This window comes from Mus caroli, chromosome X (genome assembly GCF_900094665.2).
Source record: "Mus caroli chromosome X, CAROLI_EIJ_v1.1, whole genome shotgun sequence".
In the NCBI taxonomy this organism is placed as follows: Eukaryota; Metazoa; Chordata; class Mammalia; order Rodentia; family Muridae; genus Mus; species Mus caroli.
In genome coordinates this window covers 51,563,532-51,580,038 of record NC_034589.1, presented here as the reverse complement: position 1 = coordinate 51,580,038, position 16,507 = coordinate 51,563,532, and the positions used below count along the sequence as shown (strand labels likewise).

At 39.5% G+C, this 16,507-nt stretch overlaps 1 protein-coding gene across 5 annotated transcripts in view; it reads right to left on the bottom strand.

The window, feature by feature from the left end:
- The window catches only part of Slc9a6 (solute carrier family 9 member A6), a 54,681-nt gene that overhangs the window by 16,121 nt on the left and 22,053 nt on the right, over window positions 1-16,507 (bottom strand). For all 5 annotated transcript variants that reach the window (XM_029473309.1, XM_029473308.1, XM_029473310.1 and 2 more), the window contains 6 exons: window positions 14,065-14,206; window positions 11,575-11,680; window positions 11,200-11,288; window positions 8,087-8,200; window positions 3,197-3,308; window positions 1,637-1,790 (listed from right to left, as the gene is read on the bottom strand). In XM_029473309.1, coding sequence (XP_029329169.1) covers window positions 1,637-1,790; window positions 3,197-3,308; window positions 8,087-8,200; window positions 11,200-11,288; window positions 11,575-11,680; window positions 14,065-14,206 — 717 coding nt within the window. The remainder of the gene's footprint in view (window positions 1-1,636; window positions 1,791-3,196; window positions 3,309-8,086; window positions 8,201-11,199; window positions 11,289-11,574; window positions 11,681-14,064; window positions 14,207-16,507) is intronic.

Below are 16,507 nucleotides of genomic sequence, written 5' to 3'. Positions count from 1 at the left end.
AGACAAGACATAACGGCAGTGGGTATAATTAAGCCTCCAATGTTGCTGCCAGGCAGGTAAGGACCATCCAAAGAGCTCCCAAATCTAGTGATGTAGACAAAAGTCAGTGTGAACAGGGATAGGGTTGGATGATAGAGCAGGAGGCCTTGTTTGCTCTGTGTAGAAGACAGCGAAGGAAACACAACTGACTCTTCACTGAGCATTTTTTCTAGGCTGTTTCACAATCTGATTCACTCTTTCTGGAAGTGTCTTCAGTTACAAGCTTTAGAGAAAAGAAGGTTATGTGTCACACTCATTTCTTGATGTACCATGGTCTCTGAAGGAACTAAGAGCATAGGTTTCTCTGTGTACTAATTCAATTATCAGCATGATATTGAACAACTTACAACTTTTTAAAGCCTATTGTAAAACAGTTACTATGATTAGATAAACATATTAAACACATGGAATGGAATGCCTGGCACATAGTAGGTGCTTAATAAATGTCAAATCCTTCTACAAGTAATAAGTAGCGTTATAAGAACATTACTGGATGTATAAAAGTATACATGCTGCACTATGTTATTTACTACACACAGAAATAGCACAAAAATCACAAGGGATTTGAATATTAAAGAAATATTAAGACATTAACAACATTTTCTGTGTAAATGATGGCTAGCTTCTCTTTGCAATGATAAAAGGCATAAGTTAAAGAAACAGATGACAGATTCTCTAATAGGTGAGACAGTTTTTCAAAATGAAACTGGAAGCTCAGTAGCACTTAATACCTATGAAGTTTCAGTCAAACACAGAACTACAATCCACAAAGGCTTCAGACCCTGGCTGCTGTATCCATGGAAACAAAGGCAGAACTCTTGAGATACAAGAGAGCTTTCAAACTGAATACATTAAGCAGGACACACTGAAGATCATGACTGCAGGATTTTGACCTTGGTTGGATTGTTAGGTTAGAAACTGTGCTGATCAGAAAGACGAAAAGGAACAATATTGTCTGGTATCCATTAGATCTGGAGTAAACTGGACTCACATACTGCCAATGGACTAGACCTGGTAACCTGACCAAAACCCTTAAATACATGCATAGCTTATGGAGCAATCAATTCCACTTCTGGAAATGCATCCTAAAGGAAGAATTAAACAGGAACATGGTGGCACACTGGCTTCAGAGCATTCAGTTGTTTAGTAATATTAATAGCAAAAACCCTCAGATGCAAATGGAAATAGCCAAAGCCTAAAACCAATATAACACTACCACAACAAAAATTTGATTAAATTAGCCAAGATACATACAGATGTTCAAATAATATGAAGATATTTACCAGTGCAAATGCACATGCTATAATAAATTTTCTTCTACTACCACATTTCAAAACCAGTATAGAAGAGCACGTTAGTGTTGCCCGTTTCCTAAAATGTGTAAAATGTCCGGAGGGCTGCCCTTTCAGAGTGGGAGCAAGGCTCTTCATTTCTTTTACTTGCAGTTTAATTTTTTCTATATCTTGTTTTGCACTTTTGAAGAGGGAAAAAACAAAAACTTAGATTTTTCCAAAGCTTAAAATCTTCTCATGACAAAAAATAAAAGTAAATTGAATCAGAACGGAATATGGAAATGAGGTCCCCTGTTCCTACTTACCTTATATGCAGGCATGACAGCATGGCAGTGGTGCCACCACCAAATACCCATACAGTAAAAAACACGATCAGAAGTGTGGTGCTGAACATCATTTGTCGTGCGTAAGTGGCAGTATCTCGAATGGCCAAGGCAAATGCCATTGCACCACGAAGACCTACAGGGAATACAAGTGCATCTTCAATAACTCACCACTGGCGCAAGAGATATAAAACATAACCTCAATACTTGGCAACATAGAAAATATGAAATAAATACTGATATAAAGAATGATCAGCAGATTTAGCATATAATACTGACTTTCACTGATTGGTTTAATTTTTCAGACAGGGTTTTACTAATGTAGCCCAGGCTGTTCTCAATTTCACAGTCCTCACGCATTAGTGACCCAAGTGCTGGGAGTGCATGGATCTGCTACCACACCTACCTTGATCTCTAAAAAACTCTTTACCATTTAGTAATTTATGTATAGTGAATTCAGTTTCTACAGTTTTGATGATGCATAGAAGGGTGTGACCACTGCCACAATCAAGACTGAGCATTTTGCTCTTCCTGTGCAAACTACTTTGTGCTGCCTGTTAGCCCAAACTCTTCATCACCCTGACCTGCTCTCCATCACTATTATTTTGTCTTTTTAAAACATATGTTATCAATGGAATCATATATAGAAATTTTAAGGCTGGCTTCTTTCATTTAACATAACACTTCTGGGACTCATCCATGCCACGATGTGAATAAATGTTTGTTTTTATTATTTAGTGCTTTTTCCACAGCACAGATTTATCAGGTCCTTCCCTGCCCCATTTTCCCATTGAAATACAGACAAATGCCAGGTCTGGTGGTACAGATCACTAAAATCCCAATTACATGGGAAGCTGAGGCAGGAGAGTCACAAATAAATTCAAAGCTTGTTTGAATTATAGAGTATAAGTCTGAATAACTTAGACTCCATGTTAAAAAGCAAAATGTTGCTGGGCAGTGGTGGCATGTGCCTTTAATCCCAGCACTTGAAAAGCAGAGGCAGGCAGATCTTTGTGAAATATGAGGTCAGCCTGGTCTACAAATTGAGCTTCAGGATAGTCAGGGCTACCTAGAAAAACCTTGTCTCGAAAAAAAAAAAAAAAAAAAAAAACAGCAACAACAACAACAACAAAGCAAAATGTTTTCTAAAGGCGAGAGGCTGGGGAAATATAAATCTAGATGATATTGATATAGATATCTGAATGGTAGATTTTTTTGCTTGGTATGCATGGGTTAGGTTACTAGGTTCAATCCCAGGACTGAATAGGAAAACAAGTAAGTTATTTTTCAGGGTTTTAGCCATTATGGCTAGAACTGCTATCAATATTCATTTACAGGTTTTTCTATCAAAATGTATTCATCTTTAACTTCTTTACTTTGTGTGACATAATTTGTAACCAATGAAGCAGCATTTGAAAAGTCCCCACAGAAAGCAACAGGAGAAGATAAGAAGAATTTTCTATTTGAGGATGCAGTTTCAGTGCTTCTGACTCTTCCAAATGGTAGACTAAAAGGTAGACACAAGAGGAAATTGAAACTTACCAGCAAACATCATCATGTGTTGAAAATTTGATCCAATCTTACTTCTTCTACCCAAATTAAGTAAGAGAGACAAGGGATAAATATTGGCAGCTCTTCCCAAGAAAATAGCAATCTAAAATCATCAAGAGGTTAAGGATCATTTCCTTTACCAATGTTAATTTAAACTATACATTCAAGATGGTGAGCAAGCACTCTGTTTATCGTATCTACACAGCATCTGGAATACTGTCAGTATGACTGGCCAACTGGCACTTGAATTGAAATAATCACCATATGGTTAGTTGCTACCAAACTGGATAGTGCATGTCAAGCATGCAGGAAATTCATGTAGTGAAGAAAGGAGTGTATAAAAGTGGACCTTCTCCATTACAACATCACAAACTCATTCACTTCCACTGCAGTGTTGAGAGGATGAAGGGAATGTTGACTGTCCTCTTCCTTTCTAATAATACAAAAAAGGGCAGCTCAGCCACTTCATGCTGCTGCAATTCCTGCAGAGCCTAGCTGGCTCTCATGGAATGTACATTTCCAACCTGCAAAAAAGTTTAGTTTTCATGTCAGTTCGATGGGTCTTCACCAAGAAACAGTTTTGGTGTCTTTTTCTACAGAAAGCTGTGCTTTGTAACGGTAAATTTTACTGCAGGGTTTGCAGTGCCAACCCTACATTTACTGAAAGGAGTAGAAAGGGAAATGTAATATTCAAAGCAAAGCATCATGGTCTAAACAGTGCTGGTGTAAAAAGTATTCAAGGAGAGTGCAGTTGTTAAGGCCAAAGGCAAAGGAACTGCATGTAAGAATTATATACTCACTAGCTGGGCATTAGAAGTAGAAGCAGGAGGGAAGGAATGCAAAGTTGGCCTTGGCTAAAGAGGAAGTTTGAAGCTAGCCTAGGCTACATGAGACCCCATCTGAAAAATAGCAAATGAAAAACCAAGAAGAGAGAAAAATGCTATATGGACTGATGGAGTTGATTTCCAAGGAAATAGTAGTTAGCAATACTAGCATTCTCATATAGCCATGTACCGCATAAGAATTCATGGAAAGAAAGAGTGCTCACATCATGGTAGTCCCATCTAATTATAATGGAGCTAAAGGTTCTTTTTGCCTAATGACATCACAATGACGTTTATGTGTCTATGCTGATGCTGACACAAATAGATCTACTTACTGTCCTGTCACTCATATATAAGAGCAGCACATAAAATCTGGTAATAAGGGACTGTTACATTTGTTTACATGTTTACTATATTATACTTTCTGTCATTATTTTAGTGCATTCGTTCTACTTAGCAAACAAAAAGTTAGGGCAAAGAAGCTGGCTCAGTAGATAGAGGTGTTTGCTGCTAAGCCTGAAAACCTTAGGTCACTTCCTGGGACCCACACAGTGGAAGGAGAGAACTGAGTCTTGAAAGCTGTCCTCTGACATCCACACGTATCTTCGTGGCATGTGTAAAAAATATTTTACTGTGAAACAATGCTGTTACGCCAGCAACAGCCCTGTATATCTTATGTTTATCAAGTGACCTAACTGAATCAATAAGCTTTTTTCAATAACTGATTTATATCATGGAGATTTATGTAAATATGATGCTTACACAATGACAAAACTGCCTGACAACACATTTTCTCAAATATATCCCTACTTTTAAGCAGCATATGACATATACTGCAACTGAACAACTAAATAATTAGATGGAAGTGCCGGCAGTTGAGTTCTTTATGGTGGGACAGAAATGTACAGACCAACAAGGGAAGATGGTTGGCTGATTAACAGCAATAGGTTACAGTTGGAGATAGCAGTACAAACTCATGATGGGAGATTCAGACAGTTACAAACAGAAATGCTTACAGACATGTGTGTGCGCACATGATGTACTATGTACCTTCCTCTGTCCATGGACACAGTCTGGAAGAAAGAACACCTAGTGTCCTAAACACACCCAAGGACCAGATCTTGCTTTCCAATACCATTTTTCCCAATAAAAGAAACCAGAGATCCTTGGAGAAATGGACAGTTCTTGGGCTACAGTGGAAAGTGCATGAGATGAACAGAAGCACTTTGTAGTTCCAGAAAGTGAGGAAGTGTTAAAAACATTCCCAGACCACGATGACAAGGCATCAAATGGAAGCAGGGTTCTGTACTATCTTCATTATTCCTTTTGTAAATATAAAATGGAGTAAAATGACATTTTTTCCTCAAAAGCAACTCTATTAAGGAAAAAAGAAAAGGTACCGGCAGCAGTAACACATGGGAGGCAGGTGGCAGCGCTGCTAGCTTTCAAAAGCCCGTACCCCCTCCTGTCCTCTAAGTACAAGACCCTCCTCCCTTTTAGCTCAGACTCTGGAGAACTCAGCCACCCAGATAAAGAGTACGATTCTAAGCTTCCCTTGTAGGTAGCTGTTGCCAACGTTGTTATGTACAAGTGGTATGTACACTTCTAGGCAGTGCCCTTAGAGGTAATTAGGAAGCACAAGGGTCAGATGCCACAAACTACAAGAACGCAGCCAACTCCCTAAGGAAAACAGCACCAAGACTGCCTGCGTTCCTAACAATTCTCCTGGTCACACGAGCTTAGACTTTTACACATGAAATAAACTTCTGTCTCTTTTAACTCATTTAAACCTGGGTTCATTGGAGTTGTTGTCATATAACCCTGGCTACCAGAGACAGGGCATCTTGGGCCTGTGAAGAATCATTTTCACAGATTCTTTCTTTATTGACAATTTTAAATCCTAACAGACTCAGAAACCTTGTGACCAATTTAACCTTATTTGTAGATTAACTACTATAGATTAAACAACTGGGATTATTTAAAAAAAAAAAAAAACAACTTTCAAATAGCTCTGAAGCTCCTGAACTCACACTTGTCTTCTGGCTAAGGCTCCTCTTACTGACAGGAGATTTGTTGTTTTTCTGTAAACTGAAGAATGGCATTTGAGTAAAAGCTCCCTTTTCTAACATAGATTTCACACACTGTCTGATTCTTTTGAGAATCCCTTAGTTAAGCACTCATTGTCTGGGTACACATTTCAGGGTTAACTATTGCGCTCCCTGGGATCTTCAGTGCAAAGGCCTCCCTCTGATGCTCAGCCCCCTTCTTCCTCCACTCTACTTCTTCTCCACGTGTTAGACACAAACACTCTTCCTGAAACCTACATCTATTTTGCTCTTTTCTGTTTCCAGTGAACTCTCTCAAAGAAACCACAAACCTCAAGGGACACAATGTTTCTTTGTTTTCTGTGTTTACTGCTAAGTCTTCCTGGACAAAGACACAGGACATGGGAGATTGGTATCTTTGTAAGTATCTATTCCTCGAAGTTAAACCGGCCACCATTTAATGCTGTCCAACCATACTGCAGTTCTTTGGTCAACTCTCTATGAATTTTCCATGACTATTTCAAAAACTTTCTCTCTACCTTTCCCCAAACTCCTATCTATTGGAGCCAGCCCTCAAGATGGTCCCTAATGCCCCGACCTTGTGTTATATAGGACTTATAGCCTTTGCAATCCCTACTTATGCTATACCATGGTTGGTCTGTGTTACCAGCAGAATACTGCAGAAGTGATCATGAGATTCACCTCCAACATTACTCTATAAAAGGCACCTTGGCTTCCATTCTTGGACTATTTTGGCTCACTCACTCTGGGGAATCCAAGCCAAAACTTCTCCCGTGGATAGGTCCTGCAGAAAGATGATCCTTTCTGTGGACTGCCATGTGGCTGAGGTTGGCACAGCTCCTCCAGGCCTAGGTAAGTCCTCATCAGCATACCAGAAAACCATGTCACTACAGGCTCCTGTGAGGCTGTGGAGCTGGAGTCACCCAGCTAAGATAGCCAAGGGTTCTTAACCTGCATAGACCATGTAAGGTAAAGAGTAAGTTTCTAGATCATCTCTTGCATAACAAATAACTTGTATACCATGCTATTCAATTCTCAGCAGGTAATATCACTTCCTACTTGATGAAAATAGAAGCCATCAGCTTGGAACTCCACTTTCTCTCCATACCTCCTTCACCAACTGGAAAAGCCACCATGATCAGAGTCCAGTTCCTCTGTACTTCAGAGGCCATCTGAACCCATCTTGTCATGACGTTGTCTTTCATGTTCTCAGATTCTTCCTTTCAAGTTGGTTTTAACTTTTTATTTATTTTATTATATTTATTTATTCATGCCACAACACAAGTGTGGAGGTCAGAAGCCAATGTGGAGGAGACAGTTTTCAACTTCCCCCCACGGGTCCCAAGGAATTAAACTAAGACTGTCAGCCATGGTAGTAATCATCTTTACTCTCAGAGCTACTTTGCTGGTCCCTCAAGTTAGCTTTCAAGGTAAAAATGCTCATTCACATGAAACAGAGAAAAGTGTGGGAAGATGTCTGACACATTGCCTTGTGGCACAGACTCTAACTCTTCCCAAACTCAAGCTTGCTCTCCTGTAGTAACTGGAGAGTGCTTGTTCCTTCTGTTGTGCTGTGCTAGAGATGGAAGTCAGAGCTTGCCCAAAGGGAAGCAGCTTCCCTACATTGCTCCACTGCTCCATTTTCAAATTTGACTTTGAGACAGGGTTGGTGATGACAGCCTCTCAGTTCAGTTCTTCCCGCCTTCACGGGGATTACAGTTTACCTGGCACATGGCTGGCTTAGGACAAATATTTTTACCTTTGAGATTGGCAAAGCAGTAGGAGACTTTTCTGTCATTTCACTCTGCCAATATTTTTTGTGGAATAAATTTCAAATGGAAACAGAGCAGAAAAAAGATGAGAATGGAACTGGGAAGAACATTGACATCCTTACTTATTTCTCAGAAAGAACCTTCTGCAATGCAATATTTTATCAATCACATGCCTAAAACCACGGGAAGGTCTCCAAACAGACACATGATAAAGGATACGAATGCTCCTACGACAAATGTTGGGTTAAAGACGTGATTCTGGAAGGTGAACAGCGTCAGCCCCATGTAGGAAAAGATGAAATTCTCCGCTAAAAAATTGAGAAGCTCAAACAACTGAAATGAAATTGAAAAGGCTCCAGTAAGTAAGCATCATACTATGACAACCTGAGTAACAAACATTTATTTCATATATGTACAGATCATATATACTTCTGGAAGCATATGGCTCACATGTAGAGGTGGCATTTCCAAACCCACAGAAAGAGCCAGAAACATAATGGTATCACATTCCTTCATCAGCACCCTTCTCACAGTTCCCTTCATCAATTACCTACTCCTCCAAACCCAGCATTGCTTTTTGAATACCCCAGCCTAGCTTTCATCACTTTAAATGTGATTTGAAACCTAAATGGTAAGCCCTTCATACCCACTTCTCATCTCCAACGAGCGAGTTGCTCTTAAAATGAGTTTCAAGATGATGTCCTTAAGAGAGGCCCATTGGACTTGCAAACTTTATATGCCCCAGTACAGGGGAATGCCAGGGCCAGGGGAATGGGAATGGGTGGGTAGGGAAGTGGGTGGGGGGGTATGGGGGACTTTTGGGACAGCATTGGAAATGTAATTGAGGAAAATACGTAATAAAAAAAAAGATGATGTCCTTTATAAGCTAGAGAACACAGTTCAACTTCTTTTGCCCTGGCAGAAGATGCTGCATGATCACTGTCATATCACTGGTGTGTTGTCACCTTTACTTTCTCACTAACACTCCTAAAATTTAACAGGGCTTCTCTAGGATAGTATGTACTCACCACCCTCCCGATGCCTGCTGGAGCCCATTTATTCACTTCACGGTTACTATAGCAACAGTACAGGAACTTCTAACAAAGTGAAAGCCCTCCATAAACTCTACATTTCCTTGATCTTTCCCAGGAGTCATCTGCCCCACCACAATAGGAAAGAGATAGAAGAACCTGCGCTCAGGAGTCTGAATGCCTAGGCTTAAACCATACCTTCCCCACTTGCTGGCTCTATGGCTTTGAACAAGTTAGCTAATGCTTTTGTTTGTTTGTTTGTTTGTTTGTTTGTTTGTTTGGAGGAAAGTCTTAGAACAGTCTTACTATGTAGCTTAGGGTGGCCTTGAACTCCAGATGGTCCTGCTCCTAATTCCTAAGTCCATGTGTTTGCCTATATGTGTTGTGTATATGAATATAGGCACATGTGTTACAGCACACAAGTGAAGGTCAGAGTCAATCTTGAGTGTTAACCCTTGGCTTGTCTGAGACAGGGTCTTGGTTGATTTTTTTTCCCCCTGTGGAAAGCAGGCTAGCTGACTGCCAGGCTTCAGAAGATTTTCTTGTCTCTACTTCGCATCTTCTTTTAGGAACACTGGGATTACAGACACATGTCATGCATCTAACATATACATGCATTCTGGATATTTGAACTCAGGTCAGCACATTTGCACAGCAAGTACTTTTACCCCTGAGCCATCTCCCCAGTTCCCAGGTATTTCTATTATAGATATACACCACACACCTACCTTACTCTTTTCAAAATGTTTTTATAGAGAGTTGGAGTGTCTGGGTATATAGCTCAATAGTAGAGCACTTGCCCACCAAATAAGAGACCCTGGGTTCTATCCCCAGAACTTAACAAAAAAGCACAGTAGGCTTACTACCAAAAATAAGAACGAACATTAAAATAAGTATTTATTTTCTATATTCTTATTCCTATTTGCTTGTTTAATGGCAATAAGTATGGTTTCTTTCCCTTTTACTGTGGGCCTGATTACAGTACTAAGTAAAGGCTCCATGCATACTATCACATTTTAATCTTATGAGTCAGGACAAAGCTGAAACACAAAGAAATTCTTTAACTTCTTCCTGATCACACAGCCACAAAATAGAAGAATCAGTGTTCTCTTGCGGATCTAGAGTCTTAGCAATAACTCTGAACAAAGAGGCTGGCAAAACCCAGTGGCTGCCAGAGAGTAAATATTTGAGGTTTTACAAGCACAAGGTCTATGCCACAATCTATTATAGGCAGTTTAGCACAAAAGCAGTCGTAGGCTCTGTGTATGTGTGTGTTTGTTTGTGCATGCACATACATGTCTGTGTTTTCTTTATGCTAGTTTCAAATCACCAACAAGGCTGGAAGCTCTTAGCTTGCTCTTTTTATGCCCTATCTTGCTACCTAAAACAAGACCTAGCTATTTTTCTTCTGTACACTAAGTGTACTAAATTATTTGGCAAAAGAGATTTGTAACCTCCATGTAAATGCTCTAGAGTGGGAGCCTAACTTCCTCTGGAGTGTTAGGAAAAGTATACTAACTTTGTGGCTCCAGGACAGAGCGAAGGGAAAGGGTGGGAGGGGGGAAGAGGATGGAAGGAGGAAGTAGAAAAGGGAGGGCAAGGGAGGGAGGGAGAGGGAAGAAGGATAGAGAGAGAAAGAGAGCTATTTTGCTTTAGTATTGAGCCTTTCTAGACTCAACGTACCTTCTAGCCTTCTGCAACACGGGAAGTTCCTGGTTCTCACTACAGCCCTCATGTATGCACTATTGTAGACATTACATTTTGTTTGTGAATTTGTTTTCTATATCTCTTAAGAGTGGAAAATGATATGTCTAGTGCCTAATTCCTTCATAATTCTTTTCAGGTAGCCTGCTCATGCAGTGCCCAGTCAATGACAGTCCTGAGGCTCCTGGAAGCAGCAGCATTGCAGGGCCTGAATGAAGACTTCAGGAAGCTTAGTATCTGCGTAGTTTAGTAGATCCCAATAAGAAATTAACCTTTTCTATATTGTACAGGAAAAACTCTGATCAAGTCAGAGTGGGCCCTCAAATCGGTGCTCTTAGCAGCCACTGGGTTAGGGAGACACAAAGAGAAGAGGGAGTCAACTGGCTAGTTTAGAAGCCCAATAGTAACAGCACCTGGCTTCTCTGCTAACTGCTACGCTAGAAGCTGCTACCTGCCCCGTGTCAGTCCCAGTCATTTCCAGAGTCAAAGAAGAGAAGACATCATGTTGAAATGATCACAGATATTTAAGTTGAAAAAAACCTTTCATTTTTCTAAGAGGAGGAAAATTTCATTCGCTGATTATAAAGTTTTTCTTACCTGCTTTGTTCTATGCTGAGACTCTGTAGACAAATTATTGTACGTGTAATGTGCTTGTGTGATGCCACAAAACAATACTGCAACCACACCTGCAAAGACAGCAAAGTCCAATTCACAGAAAGGGAAACTGGATCCTAAGCATCTTATTTTACAGAAGGATATTCCATTTGTAGTGTAGACATTCTCATTTACTTCGACTTATTTTGTTGGGAAGAACCAATTGTTTTCATTGAAAGTCTTTTTTACATTTGAACCTCTAACCTGACTCCCAACCATAACAAGTATGTTCAAACTCTAAAGAAGTTGGTTCACTTGGAAAAGTGGCTCTCTAAGTGATTCCTCACAGGGACTTAAAATGCAAAGTGAGTTACCAACCTGTGAAACCCCATGCTTCCGCCAGAAGAAAGGTGCTCCAGGACATCAAGAAGAAAAGGCCTGTCTCCAACAGCTGGAACTCTCTCAGCTTTGTGAACTTTGTGACGTAAGACTGTTAAGCTTGCTAACAAGATCACATAATAATACACAACAGTGACTAGAAAAATAAGTCAACCCAAGGGAGTCATAAAAGTTATGGAAGGGCTCTTCGGCCTCTCTAACGTAAAAGACACAATAAAGAGGCTCCAATGATAAATTCTTGGAACAAAATCTTATGGAGTTCCCTCCTACCAGGAGAAAATCTCAAAAATTAGATGTTCCCATTGATTTATGGGTATGACATGCCTTGCCAGAATATAAATAATAAACGACAGAGACAGGAGCATCAGAATGAGGTACACTGTAACAATACTCTACTAACTTGTGTCCCAAAGCAAGACCCTCTTTCCATTATTACAATAATTTGCATTCATAAAAACTATGGAACTTCACAGTAATTAGATCTTCTAGCTTATCTGCAACACAAAGTATCCATTCCATGATGAAGAAATTGAGGCACTCCACTCCCTTATACTAATCTTTAAAAAAGCATACATAGGTAACAGTGCCAAGGTGTAATAAATCTAAGGCTAGATCTAGAGTCGGTTCATGAACGAGCACTGTAATAAATAATAAACACCTAGCCCTGGGGCTCTTGTACCAGAGAATAGATACAGCCTGAACCAGTTCCCACCAAAACCCTTTTACTGCCTTTTATGGCTCAGTTCACCTAGTAAAAAGTTCACTTATTAAAAATGTAGTATCTTCCAGCATAAAGCCAGAGGGTAGCAAACCAAGAGGATTCAGAAAGAATCACACATCTGTTTTGCATGAAAGTGTCTTAAAAGATTTCTAGATGGATGAAGCTGGAGAGATGGCTCAGTGGTTATGGGTACTTGCTGTTCTTCCAAAGGACCTTAGCTGGGTTTTAAGGGTGGCTTATAACCACCTGGACCTCCAGCCCTAGGGCATTCAATGTTCTCTGCTTCTGAGGATCAAAACTTCCCAGGCATCCTTAGCTCCATAGCAAAATCAAGACCAGCCTGAAATACATGTTTTAAGTCACTGAGCCCATGCAAAACAATAAAATTAATTAGGTGACATATTAACAAAGACTTTTGCTTCATTTTTCAGAAGAATTTCTTGGTTACCTGAACAAATGTGTCAGATACACATACATACACATAAATAAAAGTTCAAAAATAAATTTTAAAAAATGTTTTACAGCTAGAAACTTTGGAGCTTATTCAGGCTGACTCAACTTTTCCAACCTCCTACTGTCCTACACTGAGATCCAGAGTTCAAATATCAAAACCACTATCATATTTGTGTCTGCAAGGCAGGGGCCATGTTTGTTTCATCTTTGAGTCCCAGAACATGACATCTGGCATACAGCAGGCAATCAGCAAATATCTCCCAAATGAACATAAGAATTTGTTGTCTTGTGTTTCTTGTGGTTAGCTAATGACAGCATCAGGGCTAAAACCCAGGTCCCTTGGGCTCCCAGCTCAGGGCTCTGGTGAACAAAATTTGCAATTGAGAGAGACAGGATAAACACTTATTTTCTCACCAGGAACCATGCATTTTCTGTTTGTTCTATTAAACGAGGAGAGAAGAGTAACAGAGATGACCAACAGCACAAACGTCTTAGAGACTTTGGGGGTACTATTTACTTCACACCAATGTAATCTATAGCTTAAAAATTCATCCTCAAAGAGAAGTATGTCTAGTGGTATATGACAGCAAGAAGATAATGAATTTGAGGGCAGCTTTGGCTACCATAATAAGGATCCAGTCTCAAAAAAGGGAATAAAGGCTAAAGAAATAGCTCAGTGGTTAATAACACTGGCTGCCCTTACAGAGGACCTGGGTTTAGATCCCAGCACCTCCACCCTCAGTGGCTCACAACCGTATGTTAACTCCAATTCCAAGAGATCTACCATCCTCTTTTGGACTCTGGAGGCACCCCTGTACATTAGTGCACAGACATACATACAAACCAAACAGTCATAAACATAAGTGAATTAAAAACAAAAGGCAGGGGTAAGGGCCGCAAATACAGTTCCATTGGTAGAATGCTGTCCAGGCATGCACAAAGCCCTGGGTTTGAGCCTGAACACTGCATAAACTGGGTATGGTGGTGTATGCTGATATTTCTAGCTCTCCGGAGGAAGAAACAGGAGGATCAAAACTTCCCAGGCATCCTTAGCTCCATAGCAAAATCAATACCAGCCTGAAATACATGTTTTAAGTCACTGAGCCCATGCAAAACAATAAAATTCATTAGGTAACATATTAGCAAAGACCTTTGCTTCATTTTTCAGAACAACTTCTTGGCTAAAAGGTTAATAACTATAAAAACAATTCTAGTCATGGGAATAGGAAAAAACATGCCTCATTAAACTACCTTGGTAGGTTAATAAGAAAAAAATAAATGCAACAAAAGGATATTAAAGCTGTCACCACGCCTGTTGCAGCACCCATTGCAAAAGATCCACTGAAGATCCCAAGGAAGATTCCAATAGATTTGAACATGGCTGTAACATCAAAGGTGTGGCTGTTGTCTCCGGCTGGCTGGTATGCCACTATTGAGCTACAAAAGGAAAGGTTATTTTCAACCACATTGTATTTGGTTCCTCTTATGGGAAAAATGAAGGATCTTTCCAACTTTCAAAATGACAGAATCACTAAATGCCTATCACTATTTATCCATTTAGGCAAATGGGACTGAAAAGGCCTTCCAAGGAATTAGGATCCACTCTGGAGTATTTTGAGCATACCCAGGTGGGACCCTACAGCCTACACTTCAGAAAGAGTCACTCCACTCGGTACCAAAGCAAGCCAGACAATTCAAAGGGACACTCTCTGTCTTGAACTTAAAGTCCAAACCTGGTCTTAAAAAGCTTCTTTTATAACAGTCATCTTAGGAAGCGGCAATGAGCAAGAGAACTACTCTTGCCAGCAGGTCTCTGCCAACAGTGCTTACTGTTACTGAATCAGTTCTCAGTTCAGTTCATTAATGCACCAGCTTCATGACAAGTACAGATTCAAGCCATTCAAAGGAAAGGAAGGAACACACATTTCTAAGAAATAATGAGTTCACAGATTAAATTAGCATGGGAGATATGAAAACCACTTGTTATATGTTAATCTGTTCATTTAAGACCACACAGTATGATGTCCTAACTAGTATCTATTTTATTAAAGCACAACATCAATTTCTAGTAACAACATTAAGAAATTTCTGACAATCTGAATTGAAATCTTTACATATTTTTTGTTTCAATGCTGAAAGTAACTGGATCACTTTGGAACTATGCTTTGACAAACATGAAATGGCCTTTAACAGCATAAGTCCCAACATTGTAAGTGTGATATGACTATGCTCTGTAATGTTAAAACAGACCTTGCCAGGAGTAAGACATACTTCTTCTCTACAGTAACCTTCATCCTCTTTGATAATATTTACAAAATATTGTAATCAAACAAAACATGGATTCTTTGCCTTCTGAGATTGCTCTCTTTGGATTAGTCTAAATTCCAGTTTCACATTAATCAAAATTAATTAAATTTGACTCTTTAATCACAAAATGAAGAACACATGAAAACGTGATAATGGGCTTGTGTCTTCTGTTTTAGGCAAATGCTGGCGTCTGGCTTGCAGTCTAAACTCATTTTTTCCATATCAGGAAACATTTCATCTTGAGGCATAAATATTTACATGAACACTTTTCAAAAACTTCTAATACTAATATAACATATGGCTCAAGGGAAAAAAACCGCCCCACCATCTACTGCTCTAACTATGTGTCTTATCTTTCTGTATGTATCGTCTCATTTTGTTACATGCATGTTGCTTTGAATTCTTTATGAGGCATGGTTCCATAAGTAGGCCAGGCTGGTTTTGAACTCACTGTGTAGCCGAGGATGACCTTGAACTCCTGATCTTTCTGCCTCTACCAGCCAAGTGCTAGGAATATAGGTGTGTACCACCATACCTGGTTTTACTGCAGAACTAGGGATTGAACCCCGAGCTTCATGCAAGCTAAGCAAGCAGCCTAACAACTCTGCTATAGACCTAGCCCCTGGTTTTTAACTTTGCTTCTTCAATGGACAATGTAACAAGAATTACAAAACCAATATATTTAATAATTTAAAACAGTATTAGCAGCATAATTTATTTAACCATTTGCCCATTACTATAATTTAAAAGTTGCTTTTAGGGATAAAATTCAGTAACACAGCACTTGCCTAGAATACAAAAAGACATGAAAAGGGTGCTGTGTTTTGATTCTTATACCACAAAAATAAAAACAAAACCAAAAACTGTTCCTAATATTTGCTTCTATAGTTAGAGGAGAAGAATCCCTTTGTGAGTTTCATATACTTTGGACTATTCCCTTCTGTTCCATTCAGAGAAACTGAGTATTGCTGAATCTACCTGTATTTTCATGTGTCAATCAGCGGCTTCCAAAACAGCCTCTGATTTTGGAAAGAATTATGACAATATCTCTCTGTTTTTAAAAAGTTATAGCCACTGGCCTAGAAATTCCACTTTAGAAACATATCCTTGGAGTCAAGGAGACAGCTCAGTAGAGAAAGACACTGCTGCCAAGCCTGATGACCTGAATCCCTGGAATCCATGTGGTAGATGGAGAGAACTGGCTCCCAGCAAACAAAAACAAGGTCCAAAATACATTCTATGCATTCTAAACAGTTGCCTTAATCTCTTTAATTCTCTCATAAAGACATTCCATCCCTACCTGTGATACAAAATTGCCTTACAGAATATAAACAGCAATTATCAAACTAAGGGAATGCAGTTCAAGCAGAGTAAACTTAACACCCTTTGAAACACATCAAATGTGAATACAAGATGACTGTTAAAGGTCTG